At 38.2% G+C, this 16,658-nt stretch overlaps 1 protein-coding gene across 1 annotated transcript; it reads right to left on the minus strand.

The window, feature by feature from the left end:
* Positions 1-3,471: 3,471 nt before the first annotated feature.
* Positions 3,472-16,424, minus strand: OTUD6B (OTU deubiquitinase 6B). Its single transcript, XM_032705000.1, has 7 exons — positions 16,251-16,424; positions 13,733-13,887; positions 10,126-10,221; positions 8,434-8,746; positions 6,881-6,942; positions 6,141-6,247; positions 3,472-5,597 (listed from the first exon to the last, which is right to left on the minus strand). Exons 1-7 carry the CDS (start codon positions 16,339-16,341, stop codon positions 5,513-5,515), a joined length of 909 nt encoding a protein of 302 aa, XP_032560891.1. The 5' UTR covers positions 16,342-16,424; the 3' UTR covers positions 3,472-5,512.
* Between the last annotated feature and the right edge of the window lie 234 nt (positions 16,425-16,658).

A 16,658-nucleotide genomic window follows, 5' to 3' on the forward strand; every position in this document is an offset into this window, starting at 1 on the left:
ACACACATACACACACACAACAATGAAGTTCTCCTGTTAGTTGTTTTGCAACCATGATTTATCAGGAGAATGTCAAGGCTGGAGGTATTTCTTAACCTAAAATCTTAGCACATTCAAATGCAGTTCTCCAAATGAAATAAAACCATGTCTATTTACTGTTATGAAATATCTGAAATAGCTTTTTCGTTTGAACACCTCCGCAGCAGGACTAATTATAGCTAAAAGAAAGGAATTTCATGTTATCTTTTAGCATTTAAATAATTTGTAATAACACATATTAAGCAGTGAAAAACCTACTTGCCACTTTGTCTAGCTTAATTATCAAGCTTAGCTGCTTTTCACTGACTTCATTCTATCTAACCTGGTGAGGTAATTTCAGATGGTATAAATCATTGGCAAGATTAACAATATATATTAAGATGATGTATGTTTTATTGCTACACAGCTAAACATGTCAGCTAAAGTAATTATGGGTATGAAGCTCCATTTATTTTTCCATAATGGGACCCTTTAAGTCACCCACGTTTGGAATGAGGCATATCCACCTCAGCCTCTTTCTTGCTTGTTAAAAGAGCAACTTTTAACTGCATTACATCATTTAATATGGGGTTGAAAGTTCATTATCCAACACACAAATCTTTATTCCAAAAACTCTGCAACTTTAAGAGGACCTAGGGAAAAATTAGGACTTTCAGCGCTTCAGAAAGTAAATATAAATGCAAGTGTGTCTTGAGAACTGCTTGGCTGAGGGAGATGGCCATGGAATTTAGGACATTCTATTTCCAAGTCACTCTTTTCATTACGTACTCTATGAGTTATAATAGAGAATTGCTACTACAAACTATTTGATATTAGCTCCCTGGCCTGCATCCAGATACTCATGGATGAAGTCCAGATTTTGAAAAAAATCATCATATGGTTGTAACTCTTACTGGCAGTCACAGTAGAAGCAGTGAGAACTGCACATGCAAAGAAATCATTATCAACTCTGAGATGAAGAAGCCTTTTCAAGAGGTGGAAGGCCTATGAAATGAGTGATTTCTGTGTAATAACTTGGGTAATTTTTGTCCAGCTAACAAAGTATTTGGTGCCACATAACAAAGCCTGCCAGAAACACTCCATGGTTGTTGGGATTGGTGTTCCGTGATGTAGACAGGTTCAGAGAGAATTATAAAAGTTCAAGGCATCCACTGAGTGAGATAGCTAATGCTGTGTGACAAAGTCCATTAGTGATGTCCAGTCCAGTCTTGTAACACCTTCATTAATGAGGTGCAAGAAATAGAAACTGCTTTAATGAGATGTGCAGCTGCTGCTAAACTGAAGGGAGGTGTGATCATGGAAAGGTCCTTGGAAATATAAACAAAAAATGACAAACTGAAGTTCAAGCAGCAAACCAAGGGTGACTTGCTCACTTCGACTTTGTGCCCAAATGTGGTAAGCACAGTTCTTTGCCTGGGATGTGCTCACAACCACCCTGGTACACAGCTGAGAGCTCCAGGAGTCCCCAGCAACAACAGATCAAATGGTAGAATTCTTCAGTAACTTCAACAGTCCCCAGTCCCAGCAGAAAGAGACTACAGTCCCCCACTGCAACTCTTCAGCTATTTTCTAATGAAATTATTTATTTGAAAAGCACTAAGTATGATAGCTCATATGAGAAAAGCAGAGTCAAGGATAAGAATGGAATGGAAAACTTGTCTAAAGGAATAAGCATCAGGTGAGTTAATCCTACTGAATACAACACACCAGCACTGTAAATAGGCTGAATAACGAGAAATACCTTTAAAGCTGTTCTAGTCTGTCAGATGGCTCTATCAATCAATGTGTTGAGAAAACCCCAAACAAACATCTCCCTATGATCTACGAGGCTGAGCCTGAAGAAGCTGGAAAACTCGTCTCCAATTGGGGAAATCCTCAGCTAAAGAATTTCTGAGAAGTGTGGTCCCTTTGAGCAATGCTGACACACAAACAAGGGACCTGCAGCCTGAAGCAAACACACAGAACATGCATTTCTCTTCTGACTATGCCAACGGATTTCTCAGTAGCTTTCCCTCCTGTCCTGGATTTTAGTTAATTTTTTTGCAGTAGGTGTGAGGGGGCAGAGCCTGGTACCATGTGGGTGGGCCTGGGCTGTTATTCTCATGTCACCACAGGGGGTGAAGGTCAGGGATTCTCACTTCCAGGAAGAAGGTGGGCATGGCTTGTAGACAGGAAAAAAAGAGAGGGTGCAGAGGGTCTGTCTGCAATTATTTTTCATTGTCCTGGGCCTGGTGAGCATTTTTGCATGTAAACCACCCTCGCTTTTGTACACTGTTATTAGCATTGTTGCTGTTACTGTTCAATTTCTCATTGTACTGCTGTTTACAGTAAATTATTCTCATCTCAACCCATCGTCTCTACCTTTTGTATCTCCCATGGGAGGAGGGAGGGGAGCGAGGATGCCTGGTTTGGGAGAGTCTTGGGGCAGGAGGAGGGGGGCACTAAATTAGGGAGTGCTGTTCCTAAACTACACCACCTCAACCACTCTAAAGTTCTGTTTTAGCTTTGGTGCAATATTTTAATATTCATAAACACAAGAAGTTATGAGAATTGGACAAATGCACACAAGGAGCATCACAGCTTCATTGCATTTTATATTATTTCTTGTTTTTAAAAAAACCTCTCGAACTCATGGACTATTTAAACAGTTTAAGAGAGCACTCCCTCCCACAGCCACTCACTCCCACCCGCTCTCCAGGGCTAGCTGCAGCCCACACAGCTGGGCACACACAGGGGAGCAGAGACTGGTGCAGAGCAAGTGAAAGGGACAGAGAAGAGCACTAAATGCCACAGGTGCCTTCAAGAGGAGGTGAGTTCTGTGCCCTAATTTGCCTAATTATACCCATTGCTTTCAACAACAAATTGGTTTGTCCCTTCCAGAATATTGTACACAATTTATTGTGGATCACTAGACAGTTTCCCTCCCGTTCTTGTGAGCATTCCTAGTGGAAACTAATCTCAATCTGGAAAAAGAACACCTAAGAATCCTTAAGACATATAGTAGCTGAAGAAACTGATGTCAATGAATTGCAGATAAAAGTAAGAAAAGCTACTGAAATGCATAGAAACTCAAAGGAAGCACCACTATTCTGCAGAGAAAATGTAAACTGACAAAGAAGTTAAAAGCTAAACTGTGGAAAAAAAACCCTCTCGGTTTCACTTGATCATTTTTATGCATGGTGAAGTTCAACAGTATTTTCAAACACAACTTTTCAGAAAAGTTCAAGTTTAACTGCTGAGGATAAATTTTGTTTAGAAACACTTTTATTTCACACAGAGCAAAGCTCTATCTGCTTGAATATAAACAGTTGCTTGAGAATTCATACTACAGTAGGATCCTAAAGTCATGAGGGGTAAATGGGTAAGCTTATTCTTACTAAGAAATAAGAAGTGAAGTATCTGAGTACAAAATACAAAGTGACAACAACAAGATTTGCCACAAATAAACCAATTTATTACTTTTTGGCAAGTCCCATACAGCATGAGTAAGAATCTTTCACTCACTATATTAGAACATTATTTAACTTTATACGAACTGTAAACATCCTCAATATGACAAACTGTTGGTACAGGTGCTCCCTGATTCCAGCATCTTTTCTCTCTCGGTTAATCAAACAAAAACTGGAACCCAAATAAAGCAAAGAACCTTTCTCACCAAGTATCTATAAAATGCAGGACGTGCATTTCATATCACATCAATTCAAAAAAAATGCAGAGAAGAGTATTTTTTATTATTATTTTTAGTGAAATTCATAATGGTATTATGAATAGAAACACTTTTTCCAAGCTATTGTATCCTATTTTTTGTTCAAAATTAAAAACATAGTTTTATACAATCAAGGTAGTAAGCCAAATTCTATAGTAAACCAGCTGGTTTGATATATAAACCAACTAAAATTACTATACTGTAACAGATAAATAAGGATGCAAAAACTTATGGTCTTGTTAATACTTTGTTTTCCTGGCAGGCACCAGTTTAAAGAACTGCTTGTCCAAAACCCCCTGCTATAATTATCTGATTTTTTTCCCCTCCCTCTCTCTCAAAGTGCTTTAAATCAGACATAATCTGACCCATAAAGTGAACACTTATCTCCTTCTTAAATAAGAGCAGATTTTTCTTTCTAATTTGTACGTTCCAGGAATGTCAATCTACTAGCTAGCTTTAGGACTACAAGATGTGTACTGTTAGGTCATAATCCTCAAACCAGGGCAAAGGTGTCTAATCTGGATATCAACCACTTTTGTCCAAAGCAACTCAGCAGCAGTAAAATACAGATAATTATGTTATTAACTAAGGCTTTAAACGAAAAATAATTTAAAAATCACTTGTTAAAAAAAATTTGCATTACAACTTTGGTTTCAGTATGCTTCTAATTTTGAAGTCACATTTATAGTGACTTAAAGACAACAATTTACGTTTCTAACGTAAAAAGTCAAGCCACACTAAAATTCCCACCTTTCAAGTCTCTGTGCATCAAAGAAGCAATTAAACTTTTTTGTTCTCCAGATCACCTTTAAAATTACTGATAAAACCCAAAGTGGTTATTTCTACATGCATGCACCCAGCTTTTTTAAGCATTATAAAACATTACACTTTTGATGACAAAGTGCTTAGATCAGCAGATCCATAAATGAGGAGTTCAGATGAGTTTTACGCGGACATTGAAGGACTCTTTGTAAGATTCCTGTATCATTGAAATGCACAAACGAAAGACTATGAAGAATGAACAGTGCAGTTAACTTGCATCAATGCTAACATGTACAGTCAGAAACAGCAATGCTCTTGCTGCACAGGTGTTCAGTTCCTCCTGTCAACTGCAAAAAACCCCTACCTCAATCCTTGGCAAAAATCTTACGTGAAAGTCTTTAAAAAAACTGTGCAATTCCTTCAGCCAAGTTAGGTATTTTACTACTGGATTTGCCTCCAGGTCTTCTATGTCCAAATAAAGAAGGAGATCCTTACTACAGCTTTACAAGTAGATCCTGATAGAACTAAAGGAACACTGTAGAGGATATTCCATCAACCAAAATACAATCATTTCAAATGCCTTAACTCTTCTTTTATCATCAAAATCTAACAGAAATAATGGAATAGGAACCTTCAAGTAACCTTAATCGTTCAGCAGAAATGCAGATTAACCAAAACATTTACTACTCAGTATTTTCACTGCAGCATGGGAAGAAGCTTTATTAAAAAAAAAAAATCTGATCTATATAGCCACCATATTAGAGAAGATCTTCTAAACATAATTAATACCAACAAGTTCAAAATATTATGATGTGGATTTGGTTTGGGTTTGTTTTAAATCAAGAGCTATGTCTGATTTATAGTCAAACCTTTCATGTCTTTTTTTTTTCCCCTCATTGTTAATACATTCCATTTAGTTCTACTTTCCAGTCTGTCTGGGAATTGCCTGAAGCCCAACACATCATGATGCAACTGTTATCCATGAGAATGTATCACTTTTGTATGCTAGCTGTTGTTTTCTGTAGCAGTATCTGTTACAAGTTTTACAGAATTGTAATGTTCTCCTAATCCATAGGCATGCCTCATATACCTAAAAAAAAATAAGTTATAGAATTAGTGTTCAGCTTAACTAAAAGTACATGTCATGCCAAACAGTAACAACACTGGAAGACAACTTAAATAAAGCCAAGTTTGATCACAGAAAATATATAGAAAATATTCATTAAATAGAAGAGCATTTATTAATAAAGACAATTTTTAATTCTGGTGACTTCCAGGCACATATTGACATATACTTTGAAGAGGGAAAAAAGTTTCCTCCTAGATCTTATATCAATTTCACTACTATTTTACAGTTATCTAACAAGCAAAATAACCTTGCAGCATTCTATAAAGCTGATACACAGTGACTGATACACATCAGACATTGTCAGCATTTTAAGTACTCCAATTACAATTTCTTCAAACTAATGTGTCAATCAAAAACAATTTCTGACCTGCATGGTCATTATTCAAGCAGCATTTCAATGTCAGATATGTAATAAGAAAGTAAAAGAGCAAGTGAAAACCAAAGTTGAGCCCTACGTTATAGAAATAAGGGCACTAATTTTAAGAGATGAAATTACATACTTACACAAGTGTTATTGGTTTGCCTGAATATTCTTCACCAACAATAATGGGAGGGGAATCCATTTGCACTACTTCAATAGGTGTTTGCAAAATGTGCGACAAAGCCCTTAGCTTTAAGGCATAAAAACAATTCAGTAATAGGATTAAATCTAATGTAGGGAGGAGACAGGAAGACTAGGCATTTAATTTTAGCAGACAGTTCAAACACAACATTACAAATATTATCAGAAAATAAACTCATTAAAATAAGCAAAATTATTTTAACTTTTAAAACTTTAATTGAAAACAGGTTGCCTTAAACTAATCATCGTTTTGAGGATACAAACATTGGGCTATTTTCAGTAATTTGGTAACTATCATAAAACAGTAAGACAAAAATGCATATGTAGTTTCTAAAGCTCAAGTTCTTGTTTACATGATAAAAACTGAACCTTACTCTAATCTAGGCAGCTTTGCTACCATTTAAGTCTTCCCCCACTCACAGTGTCAGTCTTTCTAATGATATTTAGACTTACTGAATTCATTAACTTGCATGTCGTCCAATACATTAGAACACAGTGCACCATAAGAAAAGCTACTACTTTGGGAAAACAACTTACAACCATAGGAGGAAGTTCTTAATAAACTATTCGTGACTATGTTTCCTTATGTGTTCAGGTATTCTTTATTAAGAAGCACTTTTTTTTAAGGTATATTCACTCACTTCAGAATTTCCCAAATAAAAATTATCAAGACAATACTTACTTCCAGCTGACCACCCCATGCAGCTGTGTTGGCTATATCATCACAGTATTTCTCAAATTCCTCTGCAGGGAAAGAAAAGACAACTTTTAGTACTTCCCTTATTTGAGAACAAGCAACTAAGGAAAAATACTGACTGTACAATGAAGAACTAGAACCAGAAAAGTACAAGCATATCATACAGCAAAACATGTATTTCACTGAAGAGAAGGAAAGAAAAACAAAAACACCAGAGGCCAAAAAACCCCAAATTCGTAACTGTTTTGAAAAGCAAATTTAAGGCTGAAGACCGGAATAAAAACAAGTGTGAGTATAACAAGTGCAGTTCATAATTTAAACTTTTTATTCAGAGAACTGGTAACAACTAACATGAAACTGCATGCAGTTTTCCTTCTGTTAAATTTCAGGGGATGTTTAGACTCTAGAAAACAACAGTATGCTTAGTTCTTACAATTGCCAGGTGTCAGGTATATTTTAAGTCTTGTAACTGTATGTAGTTCAATGGTTGAGGGTTTTTTAAAATTTCTAAATTACCTTTGTTTTTAAACTCTATTTATTCCAAATAGTTCCTTTGCAAATAGGTAAATAAACTCTTTTCAGATCATGTTCTACAGAAACTGAGTTTAAAGTTTATAAATTCCAAGCCCTCAAGCTTCTGAACCCTAAGAACAGATTTTGAGAAAAAAGAATCTTCAGATTTTCTAAAGGCTGCTCAGAATTATTTTTCATACACTTCCCTTATAACAGAAAACCACAATTCCCTGCTGCTCTGCAGAACTTCATTCAGTATTCTCTTGGGACACATTTATTCTGTGACAATTATCTCTGTCAACATGAGAAAGACAGCCCCCAGTGACCAAAGGAAATCCACAGCATGTAGCATTAAGTTAAAAAAAAATTATGCAGTCATTTGTGTGGTATTCCAGGCATAATAAATAAATCATGTATTGCTCAAACAAGAGGTACATAAACTCCATTTAACAGCATTTACTGAGCCATTGCTCCACACTAAAGCTCTTTATATTTTTTTGTTTAGTCTGTTTGTAAGAATGGGTTCCAAAAAACCTTGCATTAATAGTGAAAATAAAGGGTAGAATTAAAAAGTGCATCTAAGCAAACTATTATAAAATAATTATAAAATAGATTTTCTTGAATTTCACAACTATTTTCAACAGCTTTCCTATGTACCTTGCAAACATCAATATAAAACTTGACAAAAAAATCATCCCTAACCTGGTAGACAGGCTGCTTATAATAACTTAAATCACATCCTGGAACATGATTTCCATCTAGTAACCAGTAAACTGTGATTTTTTTTTTTAATGGGGAATAATGTTTGATAGATTACTTTTAAAAAAAAATTAAATTACTAAGATTCAGGTATACTAAGTTTCATAGCATATCACAATTTTGTGTTCCATAAAACACAGCCAAACCAATAAAATAACAGTTCAAGAACAAACACCACAAAGGTCCCAATTCATCTATAACTCATATTGAGATTTATCAGAAACAGTTATAATACTTTTCTAAATCTCTTATGCCACAAGTCTTACCTTTGCTATACATGTCTCCAGTATTAGGGTTTGTAAGAAAGGGCAGGAAGTCATCAAAGTGACTTTGCATATACTTTGCTGTTTGGTTCCTCAGAGTTGCAACAGTCCAGGAATTCTGGCGATCCTTGAGCTGATCTTCAATAGCTTTGTACATGCAATGGCCATCTGAAGGGATCTGTTTAATCTCTAAGTGCCTTGCTGCCAAAAGGGAGGCAAGTTTCTGACTTTCAAGATGTCTAGCACCTGTTAAATTTTCTATCTCAGCTTCAGCTATCCTTTCTTCTCTTTCTTTCTCCAAGGCAGCTTTTTTCTCCTTATATTAAAAACACAAAAATTACATCAAATGTTAAAATTTAGAATATGCCTGTACAGTTCTTGGCTTAGTGCTTGCTTCTAACTCTTCAAATATTTTCTCAGTACATTTTTATCTGTGAAATATTTGCCTGAATCAGTACTACCCATTAGGGACCTTCTAAACTCAAACTTTAGCAAATTGTAAGTGATCAATATATCCTAATTGTCTCCAATACACCTAAAATTATGGGACAGAAGTCTTAATTATATCAGCATGCAAAATAACACTTTATAACTCTCATACAAAGGCTATTAATTATAGCTATTTCTTCAAGATCACCTATTCCACCACTCAAGTAGGGGAATTCTAATTAAACATCAGAAAATACATAATAAGTCTGAGATCTACGACTTAAGCATATGATTGAATAATGGAGCTCACGTCAGGAAACAAACCCCCCCAGGCTAAGTACTATACATCATAAAAGACTGCTCCTAACCTAAATAACGGATAAGAATGCATATAAAGAATACTAGAAGGGATGTAATAATACATAAAAATTACCTTCATAGAATGTTTCATAAGTTCATGCTTAAGTTAACAAGGGAGCAAATAAAAAAGGAAGCAGTACAGAGAATGATCTTTTCATTTTCATATTTGAAATTCACCACAAATCAAGACCAGACTGGTTCAGGCAATCACAATATAGGAAAACCAGACTAGAGCTCCCAGCTTGCCTAGAAATGGTGCCATGAATTATGAACATCCTTTTATTATGTTTGCAGTGATCATGTAAGAGGGGATGGACTATGCAATAAAGCAGCACTCCTCTGGCCCTGAACTAATATTCATGCAGGTACAATGAGAACGTTAATCCATCATAGCTTAATATCTGAGGCTTAACCAGATTTAAGCCTAACAGCCAGGACACCAGGTAGTGTTTCTTAACAACTCAAAATTTTAAAAGGAGTTCAGTATTAATGTTCTTTTGTTAAACAAGTCCTACTATTGCATATTTTCCACATAGTATTTTCCATTATTTTAATTAATTTTTTAAATTTCATCCATTATTTTAATTCGATTTAATTTTAATAAATTTTTAGTGAAATGCTTTCAAAAATCATTTGCTTTACATAATTTCTTTTTTCTGTCTCCCATTTCCTGACCTATTCTGATTCCCAGCTCATGGCTGAGGGTAGAGAAGTACAACTATTTATAAAATGCTTACATATCTCTAGGTAGCAGATTTACAGATTTTCAAGGCACCCAGTAGGTACAGCATCAATACTGAATTAGCCAGTCCCCTGCAAAATTGTTTAACTTTGGTTAGTGCAATAAAGTTTAATTGAACATAATGTCAATCAATTATTTGTAAAATATTTAATGTGAAGTCATACCCGCCTCTTCTGTGCTTTTGATATTCGAGGATGCTGAATCTGTCGCTCTACTCCTTCGAGCTCTAAATTTGCAACCCCATCAGCTACAGAATCTGTCTAAAAAAAAAAAAAAGTTAGATGTTCTTATTAGTATAAAGATATGCATCTTCTGAAACAGTTTTAAGTTCTGTTCATGGGTATATTTACAAATTTTAGCCACAAAGATCTGTGTATGGCGCAGTACCTGTCAAAGCCAGAAGCAGAGCATTTCATATCCCAAACCATGGTCATGCAGTTCATTACTTTTTCTGTAGTCTCAACAAAGAGACAGTGACGAAAGGAGCATCTCAAACTTAAGCTGTTCCCTTTCATACTTCAGTATGTTCTCTTCAGTAAGTTCTCTTACATACTGAAGTGTGAACACTGCTCTTTGGTTGAAAGAAAAGGTTTTCCCCATCACAGTAGCCACTGGTAGCCAGCCAGCCATTATCAAATCTGTGACAACTAAGCAGAAGACTCCACCTTCCATACCAAAGTGTAACCAGCAGTTGGAAAAGACAGGGAGTTGACACTTCTCAAGAAAAACTACAAAGCTAACCCTGTAACTGTATGAGCTAGATGTCACCTTTGGAAGCATGAACATGTTCAATCTAAATAAAAAGCCGAGAAGGGAAAGAAACCATACATCTCAAAACAAGATCCTTGCAGGCGAAGTTGAGTCCAGGATAAGGATTTTAGCTTGAAAGATCCTCCATCCCCATCAGAAAGTTTTTACAGCTCATTGTAGAAGGATACTCTGCCTAAGTGGGGGTAAAACACCTCTGACAATACCCTGTTTGCAGAAGTTGTTAGTGCTGCATAGAGAAGGGGGTGATACTGCTTTTGGTATTGAAGAGTACTGAGAGCAGCCGGGCTCACCAACCCCTAAGTTAAAGGCTCTGAAGGAGAACAGTTTCCTGACAGAAACTGCCACCAGTGAGGGTGTGGCAAACAAAGTTCCTGATAAAGGAACCAAGAATATACTAGCAGTTATAGCTATCTATACTGTGTAACAAATAATTCCGATTAGGCTCTTTTAGTCTAATCATTATTGTTACCATAATCACCAATTTAGAAAAAAAATTTATTCTAATCATATAAACATATTTGGTTTGCCATCCTTAACCCTCAGGGGCAAAGTTGTATAAAGGTTCAACTACATCTATAATCCTTTAAACATAAACTGTTGACTAAGTCTGGGGCTAAGACAGGATCCAGGTGCAGCTAGACTCCTCTCTGAGAACAAGTTTAGAAAGCAAGTGGGTCCTTTCTGAACCTTGTCACTTGGACAGTCTTCTCTGAAAAACTTTGTTCAAAGTTTCCATTCTGCCTGTGACACTCATTTAGCAAAATAAAACAAATTTTTGAAACTAATCTAAGATACAGCTACAGGTAAACAGAAGCATCATGTTTAACACTTATCCATCAATCATCTGTTTAAGCATCTGATTAAAAACTACTACAGAAAACTGTTATAGGGTCATAACTCTTGCAATTGAACACATTTTATTCACATGGATTCTCAGCAGATGCTTCTCAATCAAGTCTATTTCCCCCAAAAGTCATTCAGAAATGTTTTCACTTTTCTTTTCAAATAAAAGTATGTTCTGCTTAACTCTTTGTTAGGTCACTAATCAGAAAACACCTAGTCCAGAAACTATCAGCCATACAGGTTTTTGTTTGCCTCTTTACAAGATTTTAGCAGCCAAAAGACACACACTCTTATGAAAACACTTCAGGACATGTATGAGCACAGAACAAGTGTCATTCACAGGTAACTATGGCACCAATTTAGCCACAAGCTCTATTCCTATTCAGGTAGGAGAAAGCAAATGAACAGGCCTACTTGCACAACTGGTCCTTAAATTCAGGCACATGATACAAATAGAATACTTTACAGTACGGGACATACAGAATTAAGTCTATGGATTGCAAATTCACGACTTCCGAAGTTTCCAACACTCTCCTTCTTAACAGTTAAAACACAGGTCAACTTCTGTATGTCACACAAGTATTTAGTAGTGTCTAGTTTACTCAGGTGGTCATATTTTCTGCAGTTAAATTTGAATAATGCTAAGCCTCTGTTAAAAAATAAGTGGTTTGTCATCAAACTGGCATCATTTAAGTATGCAGCTGTGTTGCCAACAAGGAAGAACAGCAGCATTTATGAAGACAATTGTCAGCAAAGAAAGTGTCCTCCGACAAAAAAAAATCAGTTTCACTGTTGACAGAATTGCAAGATGAAACACACTGGATAAGTCAAACAGCTACTGATGGTCAACAATACTCTAGTAGTCTACCTAAGATACTTAGAGTGGCAATATAACAGTAACTTAAAAAAATAGTTCTCTAACATGACTGAGCTACTCATGCAGCCTTAAGAGCAAAACCAAAGACTTCTTCTGGTGGTGCACCCTTACCCCCATGAGGGCCTTCTCTACCTCTTTGGGCCTGCTTTACAATCTCAGAAATTCTCATTACACCTTGGCCTTTGTGTAGTGAGTTGGTTGGTGAAGCGTCCCTTGAGCGTACCAGAACTCCTGCATGGCTTCCATGGGAGTGGCACTGTTCATACCAGGGATACCTTTTGCCTGACCAAGGAGGTGAATTGGAAATAATCAGTTACCTGTCCTACCATCCCCCTTAGCCTTGGAACATTATCCACCTTAATCAGAACTGGAGCAGAATGTTACCATTGTTACTGGACTAATGAATAATTTCAGTAATTATCAACTTGAGTTAGTGCCAGGATGGGAAGTTATTAATGTCTAAAGCTGATCCTAAACACAGTGGTCCTAAGTGAGACACTAAGCGGTCTCCCGGGCCACAGTGGGCTTTGCCAGCACCACTGGCAAAGGGGAATTGTACATTTATAGATATATATCTTTGTGTCTGTGTGCATGTGTGTGTGAATTGATTTAATCACCCTAGAGCAAGTGTAATATGAATGTTGCTGTCTTGGATCTATACATAAGTGAGTTACTGTTGTGATTACAGTTAATCCTATTGAACCACCTTGCAAATTAGTCAGTTATTAAGTACAGCTAAAATCCTTTGGATGTAAACAGCCACCCATGTCTGTGACTAAGTTTAAACTCAGTCACAACTAGGCTCCATCAGCAGTTTAGAAAGCAAGGGGGTCCACTCCGAATCTTAAACTCAATGCTAGGGTCTCTCTTTTGCATTCCCAGTCTCTATGCAAATCATTCTAAATTAATTCAATTTTCCTTGTATGCCTCATCCATGGATTAGGTAACAGTAAACCTTGCCATCAAATTTTGTCGTGCTTTTGCAAATTTATATTAAACCTGCTTTTGACAATATCTTTGAAAGTGATTCTTTGAGCAACCAAACCACTTCTTCTCAACAGTGCTCAACAACAACAAGAAAACCCCACTGTTAAACACCCCTTCCAGCAATGCCCACTCATCCCAACAGCTGAATCTTTCCAAAGTTGGAAAGAGTTACTAATACCGTGAAGAAAAGGATAAGTACTTTGAAGCGTTATTTCATTATGATTTTTAGAAGTTAAAAAAAGCCTTAACACAAACTGTACCTGTACAACACCAGCTGAAGTTATGGCACCTACCTTATTCTGTTCAGGTAAAGCTTCCTTCAGCTGCTTTAATTCCTCCTTGTGCTTCTGTTCAAGTTCTGCCTCTAGTTTGGCAACTTCATCAGCCAGCTGTTTTCGTCTCTTTTTATCATTCTTGGGAACAGCATTTTTCATGCCTTGAATTTTTGCTGTTAGAGAAGTAGTGCAATAAAACATTATTTCTAAATATAGATACACCATGGCCATTGCAGAAAAGACAACTGCAAATCACACCAAAAAAAAAAAATTTACAGTATAACAGTTTAGCTGTGAGACTGCTTGTTCTAGTAATCACATTTTCTCTAAGTGGTTATATTTTTTCTTAAAAGATGCAAACTGCCGTTTCTTTCTTTCTCTGGAGAAGAACTTAAACCACATTACTAATATACATACTTATGAACTTCATCAATGCAGCAGACTTTGGCCTCTCACCTTCAAAATGATTATTCAGGCATTGAGATCTCAAATCTCACAGGAAAGAAGTGTAAATTTTTAATCATTCAAGTAGCAGATTAAGAGTAAAAAGAGAGTTTACCTACCCTTAAAATAAATTCTCTAAAGCAAAATGACTATTTAAAAAAGAAAAAAACAACAACTTTAACTTGCTTAAATTCCATAAGCATTTTTAGTCTTCAAGTCAATACTCCATTTCTCAACCATAGAACAGTTTGGTTAGAAAGAATGTCCAGAGGTCACCTAGTTCAATCTCCTGCTCAAAGTGGGGATGAATTCAAAGATATATCAGGTTATGTGAATTCAGATGGACCTGGAATTTATCCAGATGACTGTGCAAAGCCTCTAGGGATGGACATTCTGCAACCTTTCTGGGTAGCTTTATTCTCAACGTTTAATGATTCTTGCCATGAAAATATTTTCTCTTCTTCTTCCCATGAAAATTCCATTCTCCACATTGGCTCCACCCATTACACAGTGGAAACCAGATTCCCCATAGTCTTCTCTTTTTCTCCAGGCTGAATACAGCTTCCATGGTCCATGTTCTTACATGAATATTCCTTGCTAGCTCTGCCACTTTTGTATTCACTGTTTTAGAGTTACAGCACCAATTATTTAACACCTTGATCACTATTCATCACCTGTACATTTTCCTGTCCCTCACCCTCGACTGACACAATTGAGCTAGATAATGGTGATGATAATGAAACTTTTCAAGGGAAGGCAGGAAGAATGCTCACACTGAAAGATTTACGTTAAGCATTCAGTCTCACAAATGAATAGGCTGAGTATGACAGAAAAGAACTTTGTTCATAAAAATTAACATAATGGGGAAGAAGAGAATCCAGGACTTAAAAGGCATAAACAAAACTAAGAGAGTAGTGGGGGTTGAATTTTCAGAGGCTGAGATGCACTTTATGTTAATTCTTATGAACTCTCTGTGAGGAATGTATCTTTCAAGTAGGCCAATATATGTCTATAGTTCACCTGCCTCTCCTAACTGGGAAAACTGGGGCTCTGCCTTCTATACACCCCTCCCACCATTTGGTAGGGGAGGGCTACAATTATCACCTTCTCTAATGGAAAAATCCCCTGTTCCTCAGCCTCTCCCCATCCATGTGCCACGTGGTCCAGCCAGCTAACTTCAATGCTTGATTCCTACCCCTCTTTTCAATTTCAACCAAATTTGAGGGAGGAAAAGGCATCTCAAAACAAGAAGTTCCTACAGATTTAATGATAATATGAAGTGTAATACTGTCTCGTTTCTCCTTTAACCCTGTGATAAAAGGCTGAAGATGGGTGTACTTCATTCCATACCAAAACAGCCAAACAAGGAAAGGGCCGTAGTAATATACCAGCAATGAGAAAGGTTTAACAAAAAACTCCCCCAAACCAGAATCCAGCTAAAACACTTACTTAAGTATATTAATTTACTGTAATAGGGTAGGTAAAGCGTTACAAGTTCATATGAGGCACTGTAAGATCACACAGATCTTCTACTACAGACACTTTACTATGGCTGGACAGGACGTAAAACTTCATTTCAGATCAACTGCACTTTGAATGAAAAAATGTAGCTGTCTGGGCAGCAAAATCCCCTATGCAGGCTTTTCAATCTAAAACGCCTAATAAAAGCACGCCTTCTTTAACTTAAAACCAAAGTAGCAAACCGCCAAGACCACACCAATGGCCCAGCATCATGTCACAGCTCCCATGCACGTCCCGGCTCCCAGGATCGCGGCAAGGCGAACTCCGCAGGCTGAGCAGCACCACACCCAGCGGCACAACGCGGCTCTGGCACCGCTGCCCACACGCGCTGTATTCGCCGTCCTCGTCCCCTTGCGAGGGCACTGCAAAGGCTGCTCCCTCCTTTCCCGCAGCCGCCACCGTCCCTCCCGCCCCTCCGCGCAGCCGGTGCAGCCGAGCGGGGCTTCCGCGGAGCATCCTCCGAGGGAAGGTGAGAGCGGGACGCCGAGCCCCGCCGGTCCCGCGTGCTCCCGCCGCCTCCCCTGGGCTGAGGCACCCGCTCTCCCCGCTCCCGAGCCAGAGCTCCCCTCACCCTGGAGCTCCCGCTTCTCTTTGCGCTGCCGCTTCACCAGCTGCTGCAGCGGCTCCTCGGGCCCCGGCTCCTCGTCCCCCGAGCCCTCCATGGGCGCCCGGAGGCGGCGGGACACGCCTGACCCCCGACCCCGGCGGGAGGCGGGAGCTCGCCGCGCTTCCGCCAGCACCGCCCGCCCGGCACCGCCTCAGCCTCCGCCCTGAGGGGAGGAGCGGCCCTGGCCCCGCTCCTGAGCGCGGGTCGTGGAAGGAGGTGGAAGGGCTTGGTTTGTTTAGGGCGGGGAGAGCACGGGTAGAGCTGCGCCCGCCTTCTCCGTCCGCTCGCCTTCTCCGTCCGCTCGCATCTGCGGGGCTGCTCTCTCCTGCCTCCTGCCCGGTGAAGGATCCCAGTGAACAAGTCTGCGTTAGG

The sequence above is a fragment of the Chiroxiphia lanceolata genome, chromosome 1 (genome assembly GCF_009829145.1).
Source record: "Chiroxiphia lanceolata isolate bChiLan1 chromosome 1, bChiLan1.pri, whole genome shotgun sequence".
NCBI classification, from domain to species: domain Eukaryota; kingdom Metazoa; phylum Chordata; class Aves; order Passeriformes; family Pipridae; genus Chiroxiphia; species Chiroxiphia lanceolata.

Excerpts from the sequence above, each read along its gene's own strand:
- OTUD6B (XM_032705000.1), bottom strand. The coding sequence starts at position 16,341 with ATGGAGGGCTCGGGGGACGAGGAGCCGGGGCCCGAGGAGCCGCTGCAG. Across the intron at positions 13,888-16,250 it reads AGAGAAGCGGGAGCTCCAGG|CAAAAATTCAAGGCATGAAA; the intron begins GTGAGGGGAGCT and ends CTTCTCTAACAG. Across the intron at positions 10,222-13,732 it reads CTTTACCTGAACAGAATAAG|ACAGATTCTGTAGCTGATGG; the intron begins GTAGGTGCCATA and ends TTTTTTTTTTAG.